The sequence below is a fragment of the Eucalyptus grandis genome, chromosome 8 (assembly GCF_016545825.1).
Source record: "Eucalyptus grandis isolate ANBG69807.140 chromosome 8, ASM1654582v1, whole genome shotgun sequence".
NCBI classification, from domain to species: domain Eukaryota; kingdom Viridiplantae; phylum Streptophyta; class Magnoliopsida; order Myrtales; family Myrtaceae; genus Eucalyptus; species Eucalyptus grandis.
This window is the reverse complement of record NC_052619.1, coordinates 55726678-55742634: the sequence shown is the minus strand read 5'-3', so window position 1 is coordinate 55742634 and position 15957 is coordinate 55726678. Positions and strand designations below refer to the sequence as shown.

The window sequence follows — 15957 nt, the reverse complement described above, 5'->3', positions numbered from 1 at the left end:
AAACCCTCGCCTATATATGCTCCCCTGTCTCGCCCGACGCACACCCCCTCGCTCTCGCCATCTCCCCTTCCTTCTCTCTCTCCTCCCGGCTCTCGATTCTCTGTAGGTACGATCCGAAGGGAAGCTCCGCCGCGCATCTCCAGCCATGTTGGTCTACCAGGATCTCCTCACCGGTAATTCCTTCGGGCCTTTTGATTCGACGAATTCTGCGCGTGGCTTGCGTTCTTGCGCGGGGGCGCCGCCGGTCGGCGACGGGCTTGTTTTCGATTTTGGGTTGGTGGGTTTTTTCGAGCATCGGGATCTAGATCTGGGTTGATGTGTTGGTGTTCTGTGGATCTTCGATCGGGTTGCGTGGTGGGATGATGGGATCTGGGTTCCTGGCTTTTGATGAGCGGATGAGGGGATGATATGAATGAAATTGCTGATTTTTCGTACGTTTTCTTATGTTCAGCGATTGATTGATGCTGTTAATTGATTCGGTGGATCGTGGGTTTTTGGATGGGAGCTTGAAAGTTGCCGACTTTATCGGTGAAATTGCGTGTCGGGTTGTGTGTCTTTTGAATAGGTGTGATTGATTATCTCGTGAGGGAGTGTCTGTCGAGGGTCTATGCCTGACAGACTGTGCCTCTTTGAGTTGCTGTCGCAGCCGATCCAAACATGTTTTGTAATTCCCTCCCTCCTTTGTCTGGAGGGAGATGGAAAAGTAATTAAGGGAAGCGACAGAGAAAAAGGAAGACTCATAGAGAAATAAATTGTATAGAGGGATGCATCGTGTAGATATGTATGTTCATCTTTGTATTTTGAGATCGGGAAGGTGGAATTAGACCGAAGAGCGATTGTTTCATTGAATTGATAGCTGTTACTTGTTACTAATCAGATGTTTGCAATAATTGCTTATCCCAGGTGATGAGCTTCTCTCGGATTCGTTCCCCTACAAGGAATTGTTTGAAGGAGTGCTGTGGGAAGTTGAGGGAAAGGTACTGTATCAAAATAGCCCTTATGTAATATCTTAACATCCATATCCATGGGATAGTGAGTTTGGTGATGTTAGGCTAATACGTCAGTGGGACATTGAGGAGTTTCACTAAGTTTATAGTGACAACTTATTTTATTAAACGTATTTTATTTTATTGAGGATAATAACATGTAGTTGTGCTGAGTTTTTTTCACAGTTCAGGTTGTAGCTTTTTTCCCCCCCTAAATATCAAGTAGCTAGGGAAAAAAAAAAATAATTGTATGGTCTTCTGGTAGTTTCTGCCCAATCACAGCAATTCTTTTGGGCATTCGGTCAAGATTTGTTCATTCTTAGATTGGATGAATTATTTGGGAGGATTGTTTAAATATTTGCTCTCTATTGTCTTGAGACTTATCATGATATGTGAATACATAAACTGAATACATAAAGTGGTTGATCTGTCTCTGCTACTCTTGCAAAGTCATGAACACTTGAACTCACTGTCCTTTGTTTGAACAGTGGGTTATTCAGGGTGCAGTTGACTTTGACATTGGTGCTAATCCCTCGGCTGAGGGTGGCGGCGAGGACGAAGGCGTTGATGATCAAGTTGTCAAGGTGGTTGACATCGTTGACACATTCAGACTCCAGGTTATGATCACTCTATCGTTGCTTGCATGTTTGTTAGCTTTCCTCGATTAAGGTATTTGATGAATTGTTGTTACAACCTTGAGCAGGAGCAACCCCCTTTTGACAAGAAGCAATTCGTCACCTTCATAAAGAGGTACATCAAGTTGTTGACACCCAAGCTGGAGGGGGAGAACCAAGAACAGTTCAAGAAGAACATTGAGGCAGCGACCAAGTTCCTTCTTTCTAAGCTTAGCGACCTTCAGTTGTAAGTGGAATGAACAACAAGGTTGTCCTGCGATGTCTTTACTTCTGCCGGTTGTTCTTAATTGTGCATTTGTCATGTGTTTCCTTGCAGCTTCGTTGGCGAGAGCATGCATGATGATGGCAGTCTGGTTTTTGCTCACTACAAGGAAGGTGCCACCGACCCGACCTTTTTGTATTTTGGTCATGGTCTGAAGGAAATCAAGTGCTAAGAAACCGGGGGATGCTGCCAAGTTAACCTATGTGTTTTCTGTAGTTTTAGCTATTTATTGAAGGACGTTTATTTGGATGTTCTGTATTGGATGACTCACGGCTTCAATAGGCCTGGTGTTTTGATCGAATGTTACTCTTGTGGTTTGATGCGTCGTTTCTTCGAAAATTCCTCTTTTATTAACTTTTCATACCGCTCGATATTATACCTAGAGATTCTGTCTGGTTGCCCGCAATTTGTATCATGCGGTCTTTGCTTTTCTCTTTTTCTTGAACATCTCTTGGCAGCAAAAGGAGTGTGTGGTCGGAAGAGATTTGGCATTAGATTCTCTCTGTTCAATTGACTGCAGCATGGATCAGATTCGAACTCCACTTCATCGCGATCTGCATGAAGTCGTTACATGAAGTCATTGAGTTGGGACGGTCGATGTTTCGATTCCACTGTCCGGTTGTGAGGACGGTATGTCCTCGATTCGCAAGTGGAGGAAAATACATCATACCCAGAATGATTTGAGGGATGAGAGATTGTTTATATTAATTATTCCAGTTTGTCGTGGTCTGTGTAGCTCATAAAAAATAGCATGTTAAGCGATAATCACTACTAGATTCTACATGAATCAAGGTAGAGAGCAAAGTGATTATTTGAAAATAGCTCATGCATACTAACGAAAAATTAGCTCGTTCCACAAAACAGATTGAAGACATTCGAGAAAAGTGAATCCTCTCTGCTTCAAGAACATCATTATCGACAACCAATGAAGAACTTAGCTCAAAGATGCAACGATTGCTTCTGTTGTGCATATCATATAGTTGGTGAAGACTGAGGAGAGCTTACATCACGGTGTGGTGTCTTCCATCTAAAATGCAATATAAGTCCTTCTATGGCCACGGAATCCTACTCTGAAGATCCGAGATATTTAATTATTCATCCACGATCCTTTCAATTTGATCACGTTTTGTTCTGAAATATCAAGCTTCGAGCCTCTATTTCATCTTTGGTTCCCTCAACCCTACCTTTTGTCCATTGAGGAATGTTTGTTGAGGCATACCGTTAATGTCCCGATCAGCTTTGCTCGATCTTTTAGTTTGTTTCTTTATACTTTCTTTGATCGCACTGACCTTGAACAGTATGTGGGAAGGGTTGAGTTGAGACTTATTTGTTCTGCATCTTCATTACTGTATGATGTGATATTGTTAGCTCAGCCTTCATGTGGCAAGTCTAATTCGCGTTTCTTGTCTACTTCGTTTTTATTAACGATGACTCGGCACTATGGAATCCACTAACAACTACATTTCCTCTGAGCATAATGCTGAATATCCTGCCAGAGTTTTCGTGGATAATTTCTTAAGAAATACCTGGTAAGAGTGATGTTAAAGGGCTCGTTTGGTGAAGAATGGAACGCCACATTACTCGAACTTTGCTCAAATGGTCTTTGAAAGGACAAAGCAAACAAACTAAGTAATTCACAAACTCCATAAGTGATCCCATACTTCGAATGGCTGATTCAAATTGGAATTGCGACGGCTTTAAACAAATTACAATTCTTGGAATTATAATTACTATGGGAGCTACAAGTTATGTCCAATCAAGAAAAATTAGAATATCATTGGATAATTAAAAAAAAGTTGGCATTTTTCGAGCTATGACGTGTAAGGAAAACTCACCATTACTCATGGAAAGTTACTAATCACATTGAATTACTTGTATAACGACCCACATCCCTAGTTAATCTAAAATTCCCCCTACAAAGGTGTTGACTTGGACAACCCATTTAGTCATTTATTGCATAAAAATTGGGGATTAATTTTTAACCCCTAAAAAATATTATAATTCAATCGCATTAATTTTTTTAGGTGCATTTATTTTTAATTTACATGTTTTGCATTTTATTTTTATTTTTAGGACCGGTGGTGGATGAGCTCAAATTTTATGTTTTGAGCTCTAGTTCGGTAGGCCGGGCTAAGCCCATGAAATGATAAAATTAATCAAAACTCGTCGTTATTTTTAATTGATTATCTTGCGAAAAATTAAGATTTGATACGATATTATGATTTTTGAAAATTAAAAAATCGCATTGTAATCTTATTTTTTATCCATAGGCGATAAAATCGTTAGAGATGAGGAGAATAAAAATATTTTTTGTGATCAAGAGGTTATCGGCAATCTTTTTGTTAGAGGAAATATTGATAAAAGATCACATTTCGTTTTGGCCTATAAAAGAGTGCGGACGGAGGTCGAAAAAGGGGGCTTCTCTGGAAAAAAATTGAGAAAAGAAAAGAGAAGGAGAAGAAAAAAAGAAGAAAAAAGTCAGAACGTGAGAGAGAGAGTGAGAGAGAAAGGAGAAAAGTAAAAACAGTAAAGGTTGATTTGACCTTTACCGTTCATCGTCTTCCCCAAATCCACTCCCTCCGCCCGAGATCCGGCCACGACGCCACGACGCCACGCCTCCGCACCCCTGCGCCGTCGCCACCCCGCCGCCCACGCCGCGTCTCCGCCTCTCCGCAACACCACCGCTATCCCGATCTGCCCACTTGAGAGCCCCGACGACCGCAGATCCGAGCTGGTCGTCGCTCCACGGCCGAGCGAGCCCTCGCACCGGCCCGCATCTCCTCTGTTGCTCGTGCCGCGCCACCACCAGGGTTCCCCTCGCCCGCGAGCAGCTACGTCGAGCCTCCTTCGCGAGCAACCCGTGACACCAGCCTAGTCGTCTGCGACTCCCCCCTGCTGACGCCGCTCCCGCCTCGAGTATCGCCGCTCCGTGCCACCCCGGCGCCGCCCTGCCGTGTCGATCCGCAACGACCTGCCGCTCAAGCGACGAGCTACTACCCCTGGATCCGAATCTGCTGCTGTCCTCGGTGCACCATCAGCTACTGCCCGAGAGATCAGCCGTTTTGTCGCAGGTTTACTTTCACCGGAGCCACCATCGTGCAACCACCGTCGCCGCCTTACCCTTCCCGCTGGACCCGCGCCGTTTGCGACCCGGAGCCGCCACAGCGAGACCACCGCGACGCCGCAGCCCCGACCCGCACAACCGCCGCTCCGCGTCTCGCTGATCCGCCTCCGCCCGCATCGGATCGCGATCACCCTCGCTCGCCACTGCAGATCGCGACCCCAACACCACCGGAGCCCGTGCGCCGCCTTGCCGCTGACTACCAGCAGTCCCGGCGCTGTTCAGCCCTCGCCGGAGTCCGAACTCACGCCGGCCGACCACCTTCCTTCCTCCGGCGTCACCCTCTATCTCCTTTACTTACCTAGGTAGTTTTTTTATTACTTTTTACTTTTACTTTTTACTTTCTTTATAATTTAGCTTATTTTATTTGTTATGTTATTTTTGTTTATTTCATTAGATAGCATTTTCAGTTTAGGTATTTAATTTGTAATATTTGATGTTAATATCTGTAATTTTTGTAGGCATTATCCACATGGATTTTGTCCGGAATTATTATAATTATTAATTTGGTCCGAGAGACATTGGATCATTTTTCTAATTATTTTAATTGTTGGGCTTTTTTTAGTGAGATTTTAATTGTTAAATCACAATAATTATTTAATTTGGTCCGTAAGACCTCGGATCGATTTGTAATTATTTTGATCTCTTTGATGTGATAATTAGGTTAGAATAACCGTTAATTTGACCTCGTGAGATAACATGTTATTTTTTCGATTATTTTAATCATTCCTTACTTGATTTTGTTGATAGTTTAGATTTAATAATTACTTATCTTTAAAAAAACTAAAAAATCATAAGATAAAAAAAAAAAAATCAAAATTCTGCATGAGCATATAGGTTTAGTAAATCAAGCATGTAGGTTTAACAAATTAGAATTTTCTTAGGATTACATTTTTAGGATTGCATTTTTAGGAATAAGTTAGGGTTGAACCTAAATATTTTTAGGGTTTTAGATAATGTTCGCATATTCCCAAAAAATAGTTTTTCTAAGATAGGATATGGTTTAAGTCAAATTAATCCCTAGAATAGATTAGAAAATTATCCATTTTTAGATAGATTAATTAGGGTTTTTATTAGTTTTGAATTTCAATAAAAAAATAAAAAATCCAAAAATCTAGGTGCATGTTAATTAGTTGCATAATATGATCATTTAATTAGAATTTATTAGTGAAGATAGGTCATAAGGTGCATAATAATTAGTTTGCATAATAGGCCCATTTAATTAAAATTTGCATATTAATAAGATTAAGTCATTTGGTCTAAAAATGCATTTTCATAAATCATTCTAATTTTTAAGAAAACCCAAAAAATGATTGCTTGCTTTGTGTGATGCAATTTATTTATTTGATTGCTTTAATAATGGATGAGCACCCGTGTGGTCACCACATTTGCATGATAGTAATTTAGGTTAAAATAAATCACCTGCTTGCAAAAACATTTTGAAAAATTAAAAAGAAATGGTACCGAAAGGGCATTAGAAAATTATAATGTAACGAAGTCCCCGTACTTAGTCTCTGGTTGTAGGAGTAAAATAAATCTCCATTTATTTTACTTAAGTGTCTAATCGACCTACCATAAACCGATTAGTGGCGACTCCTAGATAATCATCTTTTGCATGTTAAAAAAAAATTAAACCTAAGTCGCGATTTGGTATGGGCTTGGGAGAGCCCGAGCTAAGTGTAAAAGCTTAGCAGTCCATTAACCTAGTTTTAAGTGGCTTACACCCGAAAAATTCTGATCGCGACAGCTTGGCGACTCCGCTGGGGACTTGTGTTAAAACACTTAGTGGACTTAGGCCAATTTTTCTTTTTAAAAATGTTTTTGTTTGGCAACGAGGATCCCAGGTATGTCCCTAACATTCCTAAGGTGTTAAATGTTCTTGCAGATAGGAGGTATAAGGGGAGTAGTGTTTGCTAACCCCTGTCTCGCAGGTTGGAGTAGGGATGAATGTTTGAATTAAAACTATAGAAGTGTTGTTTGCAATTAAACTGTTGTGCATGTTTTATTGTTTTTAGCACTACACTATTGCACACACAACCTGCTGCCGGACCTGGGCTGCGATAGGATTCTTAGGATGGTGTTGAAAAGGATACTTCCTCTAAAGCGAGACTGCTATATAGAGGTTGACATTCTCTTTCCCGAAAGTTCTTCATGGTGTCAAATGTGTTTGTCCATATCCGCGAGACTGCGTGATTATTGGGCATTCCATTCGACTGAGTCAGGGTTAGGAGGACCTGACACGTTAATGCGAGACTGCAACGGTCAGATCATCCTCTTAGCTCCATTTTGTAAAGCCATCTAGATAGAAATCGAGCCTCACATTTCATGTGTGTGTTTATGTGATTGTCATCCATTACCAGTGAAAGTAAGTTGTTTAAATTCCCACTACTACAATTTACTTACTTGCAATTTCGTTGGTCCATGACAATTAGGTTTCGTCGTCGGTCTTATTTTACATGAAATGGGGAAAACCGACGTACAATTCATTTCCACTCCCAAAAAAGAGCTCAAGAGGTGGTTGAATCAGTTGAATCAAGATGGTCAGAGATATGTGAAAGCCAGGATTGCCCGACTTCTCCCACTGTTAGAGGTCAACGTCCACTCTAGTGTGATTCAAGCACTCCCTCACTTCTGGTGTCCACAAACTTCCACCTTCATATTTAGTAAGTTTGAATTGACTCCGACACTTGAAGAATACAGTGTTGCCATTGGAATGCCCCTGGAAAAGGAACTTGTTAGGCCGCCTATCAGTATAGATTCTATCTCTGAATTATCCCAATTTTTAAGAATCGAAGCCGAAAGAGTAAGGGAAGTTGTCAAAGCCAATTGTTTTGCATGTCCATTCTTAGAAAAGTGTTTTGCAAACCAACCAATGATTTCAAAAGCCAAGATTTTCATGTTAGCATTTTTTGGGCTAATCGTTTTTCCTTATCGAAAAAATGCCATTAATCCTTCAATTTCATGGGTGGTTAATCGTGTTTGTGACGGGTTGAATTATGTCAATATGATTTTAGCCGAAACATTTTTATCATTAACCCGTTTCAAACAAAATGAGGAAAAGACCATGCGTGCCCTCCCCAAACTTTTGCAAATATGGTTTTTCTCCCATATAAGAGGATTTGGGCATCTTATAAAACAATTCAGGATAGACGATTCTCGGCATCCCATACAAAAGTTTGCGGTCTTAGAACGCTTTTCCCCAAATAAACAGTATGCCCGTTGGATTAATTTTTTGAAAAATCATGATCCTAAGGCATTCTTATGGCATACTAAATGGCTCCACATTGAGGAGGCTCGTTTGTCTCACAAACACGATGGACCAATCCCACGGCGGGCCTTTCCTAGGTGCTACTTCCTATTATCCACATAGAGTGGCCCGTCAGTACAAAGCTCTTCAAGAAATTCCCCCACCTCTCAAAACAGATTTGTTCCAAGTTCATTTCATTCGAAAGGATTACGACTACTTCAACGAGATACAGATGATCATTACTACGTGGAGCGAATGTCATCCGTAAAAGATTTTGGTGCCCATGAGACTCGAAGGGCGAGGAGGAGATTCACCATGCATCGGCGTTCTACATCCAACAACATCGGATCCCTACCGCCTTGCGTCCAGTAGTCCCTGATGTGACTGAGAAGCCAACCCAACGAGCACAAATTGAGCATCTTAAGCGGAAAGTGGAAATGATTGAAGCAGAAAATGAGAAGCTTCGCAAGGCATTGAAATCCTAAAAGCATATAAAATGAGATGTCTTGAATTTTGATTCAATGTTTAGGACTTTGATTTCTAGTTCAGTATTTTCAATTTTTAGATTCAATGTTTAGGATTTTGGATTTCAATTCTTAGTTCATTGTTAGGAAATTTGGTTAAAATTTCAAATAAAATCAGGCGATTAGACCATTGTCATGGGCCATTTTTCCTATCTTGTCATTGGTTCTTACATTACTTTTATCCAGTTAGGTGATAACGGATCCTCCGCGTTCGCCCATCATTACACGATCAAGGGCTAAAATGGCTGACCAAAATGAAATGCGTGATCGTATGTCAGCTGTGGAGACTCAACTCCAACAAGTACTCGCCTCTTTACAACTTGTGACGGATCAACTCCAATTCCTCCAAGTGAATCCAACAGCCGCACATGCTCTTCCTGAAGTAGTTATCCCGAATCAAGCAAACAAGGTTCAAACGATTGACGACGACATGCCTGGGCTGGAAGATGACCCAGTCATTGTTGGAAATGCCAAGCTTGATGGCATTCCCAAGACAGATCAGGATGAGCGTGTTGCAAAGCTGGAGGAGAAAATGAGATAGCTGCAGGAGTCACAAAGGTCCCTCCCGTTCGACCTCTCGGTCTATGAGAAGGTCAAAATGCCGAGCAAGTTCAAAATGCCGAGTTTGAGAAGTATGATGGCACATCTTGCCCAAAATCTCATCTGCAGATGTACCACGTACGCATGGCCCAAAGACGTAAAAAATGAGCCCTCATGATCCAATCATTCCATGCGAGTTTGACTGGACCCGCATTAAACCGGTACGTGATGAAAAATGTGAACCTCGCTCGACACTTGGAATGAAGTAGCTGACGCATTCCTCAAACAATACAAGTTCAACATGGACATCGCACCTTCCCGTGAAGACCTGGAGCGGATGGAAAAGAAAAGAAGCGAATCATTTAAAGAATATGCTGTGAGATGGAGGAACTTGGCGGCTCAAATTACTCCTGAGCCTACCAACAAGGAGCTGATGAAGTTGTTCGTGAAAACCCTTCCGTCTGAGTTTCACAACAGAATGGCCAGTACATACGTCGAAAGCTTCAATCAGCTTATTCATGTAGGAGAACAAATTGAGATGGGGATAAGAGAAGGATGGTTTACTGAGTCATCTAGTAAAAGATTCACTGCCAAGAAGGAGAAGGAAATGGCTGTGGATGTGAATGTGGCTTATAGCCAAGAAAATGTCAAACGTGCCCCGGCCATCCAAATGAATCCAAGACAACCACAAACCATCAAGCCGCCAATCATTTGCCCAAGCAAATAATAGAAGGCAATTTTCTCTTATCCCCGGGTCTCCATCCCAAGTGCCGACGATCCTCCGAAAGAAGGGTTTGCTTACTAATGAACCAAAGGCCCCAATCGCGAAAGCATTCGCAGTTATGACCCTAAGCAAAGAAGTGTGACTACCATAACGGTGAATTGGGGCATTCAACTGATGAATGTTTCACCCTCAAGCACAAGATTCAAAATCTCTTGGACACAAAGGCCTTCTCATTTCAAACTGCTCGGCCAAATGTCCAGAAGAATCCGCTACCGGAGCATGAGGGTACAGTGAATGCTATCCTAGAACCTAAAGTTAGACGGATCAAGAACTCAAAGGTGAATGTGGCAGATGCCTACAATGGACTGGTGAGAGCTGGTTATTATCCAAATCAAGAGGATGTTCCCTTATCGTTGATGAAGGAAAGAATTGCCAAAATGGTGGATGATGGCATCATCGTGTATGCCGACCGGTGAATCGCGTGGTTTCCACCATTTCCCACATCATCATCGATTGGGAGGAGGAGCAAGCTGCTCTTGATGATGGTAAAGAAGAAGTAGATCCGTCACTCGCAGATATGCCCCCGCTAGAAGATGCAACTGATGAGGAGGTTGTGATTGAAATACCTTAGCCGTATGAGTATGTCGATAATAAAGCGGTGCCCTGGTCTTATGACCTAGATGTTGACCTCGTTACAAGGTCTGGTCGAACTTATGCTCAAAATAATGCTCAACCCGCAAAGCCCGTCACCGACGAAGAGGCTAAGGAATTTCTGGCCGTGATTAAAGCAAGTGAGTATAGTATCGTCGATCAATTGCGAAAGATGCCCGCTCGCATCTCTTTGCTCGAGCTCATCCAAACCTCCTATGTGCATCAAAAGTCGCCGATGAATGTGCTAAGCGAAATTCACCAAACAGCTTGAAGGAGATAAGCTGGAGGATTTGTGGGATCACCCTTCTTAAGGACATGATTGCTTTTTTCGATGAGGAATTTCCTCTTGAGGGTAGGGGGCATAATAAAGCACTCTACATATCTGTCAAGCACAAGGTTTCTCATGTGTCTCGAGTGCTCATTGATAATGGGTCTGCCCTAAACATATGTCCATTGGCCACTCTTCACCGCCTCAAGGTAGACCCGTCAAAGATACATGCTGCGAAGACTTCGATGAGAGCTTTTGATGGAACAAAAAAGGAGGTAATCGGGGAAATCCATCTTGACGTGCAAATAGGGCCGGTCGTCTTTAACATCCCTTTCCAAGTGCTGGATATCCCTACCGCGTTCAATTTTCTGCTAGGTCGTCCCTGGATACATACTGCCGGTGCAGTCCCTTCAAGTTTACATCAAGCTGTGAAATTTGTGATCGAAAGGAAGCCGGTCACTGTGTATGGTGAAGAAGACCACCATATTTATCATGAGACGGCTATCTCTTATGTAGAGCCGGATTCTGAGCTCGAATCAAGTTACCACTCATTTGAGTTAGTGTCTACCATACATGCTTCTCGAGGTTCATCGCCACCCACTCCTGAGGTTTCAGATGCTGCCCTCATGGTAGGAAGAGTAATGGTTGGGAATGGTTTTGTCCCTGGCAATGGTTTGGGAAGAAATGGTCAGGGTATTCGAAGCCCCATTGAAGCCCCTCAGAGGTCCCGATCTGCTGGGTTAGGGTACCATGGGAGAGGTGGAGGAAGTTCTGGAAGGCAAAGACAGGGAAGGCATAACTCATCACCTGAGCAAGGGCGAGGGAGGCAAAATTTACCACTTCCAAACATTCATGAGACGTTCCCTAGTCCTCCAATTATGATGCAGGATGAAGCTGAAGTGATGGATACTCTCGGATAGCCAAGTGGGAAGTTCGACTATATGGTGAAATATTCAGCTCCTCCCAGCTTTTACTTTGATGCCCCCAATATAGTTCTGAGTGGATGGGATGGCATGGATGATCCGGCGCCTTTAAAGAAGGAAAACTCTGATGACACCCTGGAAGGAATTTCAAGTTTGTTCGATGATCTCTCCATCGGAGCCATTGATGGAGAACCTCGGAAGAAACGGGCTCTCACCCACAAGAGTAACCCATTTATCACTTTTGCACATTCCCCGCGTGGGAATTTTTAATGCTTTCTAGGAAATGTTTTTGATTTCTTCTTTTTCACTTTCTTTTTAGGACTTGAATTGCATTTTCCATTCAATAAATTGTAATTGATTGATGAATCTCAATGAAATTACAAGTTTTATTTTGAGGGCATGATGAGGTACACCAAACCAGCCCGGTGATGATATCCACTGATAAAACAAAATTAAAATCCAAGGAGAATTCTGAGGCCCGGGCTTCATCATGCTTCCTCGTGTCAAAATGTTTCAAAAAAAAAAAAATGCTTTTGCAAGAAAAAAATTTCAAGAAAATTTTTTACAAAAAAATTAAATATGATTAACCCCGTTTTGTCTTTTTGATCCTTCTATTTCATGTTTCGTGGATGATCATATAACATGCAAAGGTATAGAAATGGTCCAATCCAATGCAACAAGTGCTGATAATGATTCTGGAGAGTCGATCAAGGATTCCATTGAAGATTCCGTTGAGGTATAAAGCAAAGCCGGGAACAACATGAAAAAGCCAAGACTCTCACATCCGAGCAGACCGTCACTATTAATTTAAGTGACATTGAAGAAGCCAAGGAGGTGAAAATAGGGGCGAATCTCCCCAAAGACGAGGCTAAGTGCCTAATTCAGTTACTGAAGGAATATCAGGACATCTTCGCGTGGACCTACGTCGACATGCCTGGGTTAGACCAGTCAATTGTGGAGCATTGTTTGCCTACTAACCCGGACGTGTCTCTTAAGAAGCAAATGTTGCGAAGAACTAAGCCTGAGCTCTCGAAGAAGATAGAGGAAGAGGTGATGAAGCTTCTAAAAGTCGGATTTATTGAAGTCTCGCAATACCCTAAATGGGTAGCAAACATCGTGCCGGTAATGAAGAAGGATGGTCGAGTTCGAGTTTGTGTCGATTATCGGGATTTGAACAAGGCTAGCCCAAAAGATGACTTTCCGCTACCTCACATAGATGTCCTTGTTGATAGTACTGCCGGATTTGAACTATTCTCATTTATGGATGGTTTTTTTGGATACAATCAGATAAGGATGAAGGAGGAAGACAAAGAGAAAACTGCATTTATTACTCCGTGGGGAACCTTTCATTATAAGGTCATGCCCTTTGGACTCAAGAATGCAGGGGCAACTTACCAGCGAGCTATGGAGCACTATTTCATGACATGATGCATCAAGAGATTGAGATCTGTGTTGATGATATGATCGCTAAAACTCGACCTGGGAAAAGCCACGTCGAAACCTTGAAGAAATTGTTTGATCGACTCCGTGAGTTCAAGTTTCGTCTAAACCCCACTAAATGCGTGTTTGGAGCAACATCTGGTAAATTACTTGGGTTCATTGTGAGCAGTAAAGGGATTGATATCGACTCGGCTAAAGCTAAGGCCATATGTGAGTTGCAACCTCCATCAACAAGTGAAAGAAGTTCGAGTCTTTGGGAGGTTGAATTACATTGCTCGATTCATTTCCCAACTTTCTGAAACCGCCAAGCCATTCTTTAAGCTCTTAAAGAAGAATGCACAAGTCAACTAGGATGATGAGTGTCGAAAAGCATTCGACAAGTTGAAACAGTACTTGATGAATCCACCAGTTCTTGTCCCACCATCGCTGGTATCCTTTGATTCTTTACCTCACCATTCATGGTGAGTCATTGGGTGCGATGTTGGCTCAGAAAGTCCTGTCGATAAAAAGAACGAGTCGTTTATTACTTGAGTAAAAATTCACAAAGTGTCGAGCTAAAATATTCTAATGTGGAAAAGACTTGTGCTGCATTAGTGTGGGTATTGCATAGATTGAGACAGTACACACTGCATTACTGACATTCCTCGTAACTAAGAACGATCCTATCAAGTATTTACTGAACCGGCCAGCTTTGGTGGGTAAGTTGGCTAAATGGCAAATTTTGATCTCGGAATTTGATGTGCAATTCATGCCACAAAAGTCGGTTAAGGGTCGAGTAATTGCCGATCTATTGGCTGAGAATCCAGAAGCCTCAAATAATGACGATCGTTCTTTGGATGACGCATCTTGAGTGTAAATGAAGATTCATGGACAATGTTCTTTGATGGAGCGTGAACTTGTCCGGTTCATGTGCAGGGCAGTTTTGATATCCCCTGCACGGATAGCATCACCCAAAGAGTCGTGAAATTGATATTCACATGCACTAACAATATAGCCGAGTATGAAGCTTGCATCCTTGGGCTTCAAGCTGCAATCGAGATGGGTGTAGCCAAATTAAAAGTGTTCGGGGATTCCGCGCTGATCATACTACAGACCATAGGCGAATGGAAGACTAAAGATGCTAAGTTGCTCCCATATCATGAGTACTTAGAAGACTTGATCAAGAAATTCGATGAAGTTTCATTTGAATACTTATCGAGGTCTCACAATCAATTTGCAGATGCACTCGCAACTTTATCATCTATGTTGCAAGTCACTGACGGATTAGAAGTTGAACCATTGAAGATAGAGATTCTTCCAAGGCCGGCTTATTGTATGGTAGTGAGAAGAGTCGACGGAAAACCATGGTATTACAATATCATGAACTACATCCAAAAACAAGGATTCCCCGAGGGAAGTACTCCACTGGTGATAGGAAGTACATCATAAAGATGGCCTCAAAGTTCTTCGTTAGTGGTGAGAATTTGTACAAGAGATCTTATTCAATCTTGTTGCGGTGTGTGGGTGCAAACGGAGGCCACTCAAATCATGCAAGAAATTCACGAAGGAATATGTGGCCCTCATATGAATGGACACATGATGGCTAAGAAGATCATGAGATTAGGCTATTATTGGCTCACGCTAGAAGGTGATTGTATACAGCATGTTCGAAGTTGTCATCGTTGCCAGGTCCATGGTGATAAGATAAATGTTCCTCCAACTGTGCTGCACCAGTTTTCCGAGCCATGGCCTTTCTCAATGTGGGGGATTGATGTGATCGGCCCAATAAACCCAAAGGCTTCCAATGGACATAGATTCATTTTAGTGGCCATAGACTATTTTTCAAAATGGATCGAAGCTACATCCTTACAAGTGTCACCGTCGCAATGTTGTGAAGTTCATCAAACGTGATATAATCGTCGCTATGGTGTCCCCAAACGATTATCACCGACAACGGGACAAATTTGAACAACAAGCTCATTGATGAGTTATTCAACGAGCTCAAGATCAAGCATCTCGATTCATCCCCTTATCGCCCTCAAATGAATGGGGCTGTTGAAGCGGCCAATAAGAATATTAAGAAGATCTTGGCTAAGACAGCCGAGAATTATCGAGACGGCATGACAGATTACCCTTCCCACCGATGGCGTATCGGACATCGATTCGTACTTCTACCGGGGCAACTCCTTTTGCTGGTATACGGCATGGAGGCGTTTTGCCTCGTGGAAGTGGAGATTCCTTCCCCGAGAGTATTATCCCAAGTAGAATTATCTCGAGGCGTAATGGTCGCAACAAAGACTTGAACAGTTGAACTTGATCGATGAGAAAAGACTGAAAGCTCTCTGCCATGGCCAAGCATATCAACAGAGAGTAGCCAGATCTTTCAACCGAAAGGTGCGGCCAAGACATTTCGAGGTAAATGATCTTGTTTTAAGGAAGCTGTTGCCAATTTTTCCAAATCCTGGGGGAAGTTTGCTCCAAACTACAGCGGCCCATGTGTGGTAAAGAAGGTACTTCATGGTGGTGCTTTGATCTTGGCAGAAATGGATGGTCGTGTGTTTTCCACTCCAGTTAATTCAGATGCTGTCAAGAAGTATTACCCATGATAGAGTTTGCCATGTCATGTTTTGAATTGCAAACATTTTATGATGAATAAA

The 15957-nt window shown here is 42.2% G+C and overlaps 1 protein-coding gene across 1 annotated transcript; it reads left to right on the top strand.

Annotated features, from left to right (window-relative positions):
* LOC104415147 (translationally-controlled tumor protein homolog) lies at positions 1 to 2244 on the top strand. Its single transcript, XM_010026403.3, has 5 exons — positions 1 to 173; positions 904 to 977; positions 1475 to 1603; positions 1690 to 1847; positions 1938 to 2244. Exons 1-5 carry the CDS (start codon positions 146 to 148, stop codon positions 2053 to 2055), a joined length of 507 nt encoding a protein of 168 aa, XP_010024705.1. The 5' UTR covers positions 1 to 145; the 3' UTR covers positions 2056 to 2244.
* The last annotated feature ends 13713 nt before the right edge of the window (positions 2245 to 15957 follow it).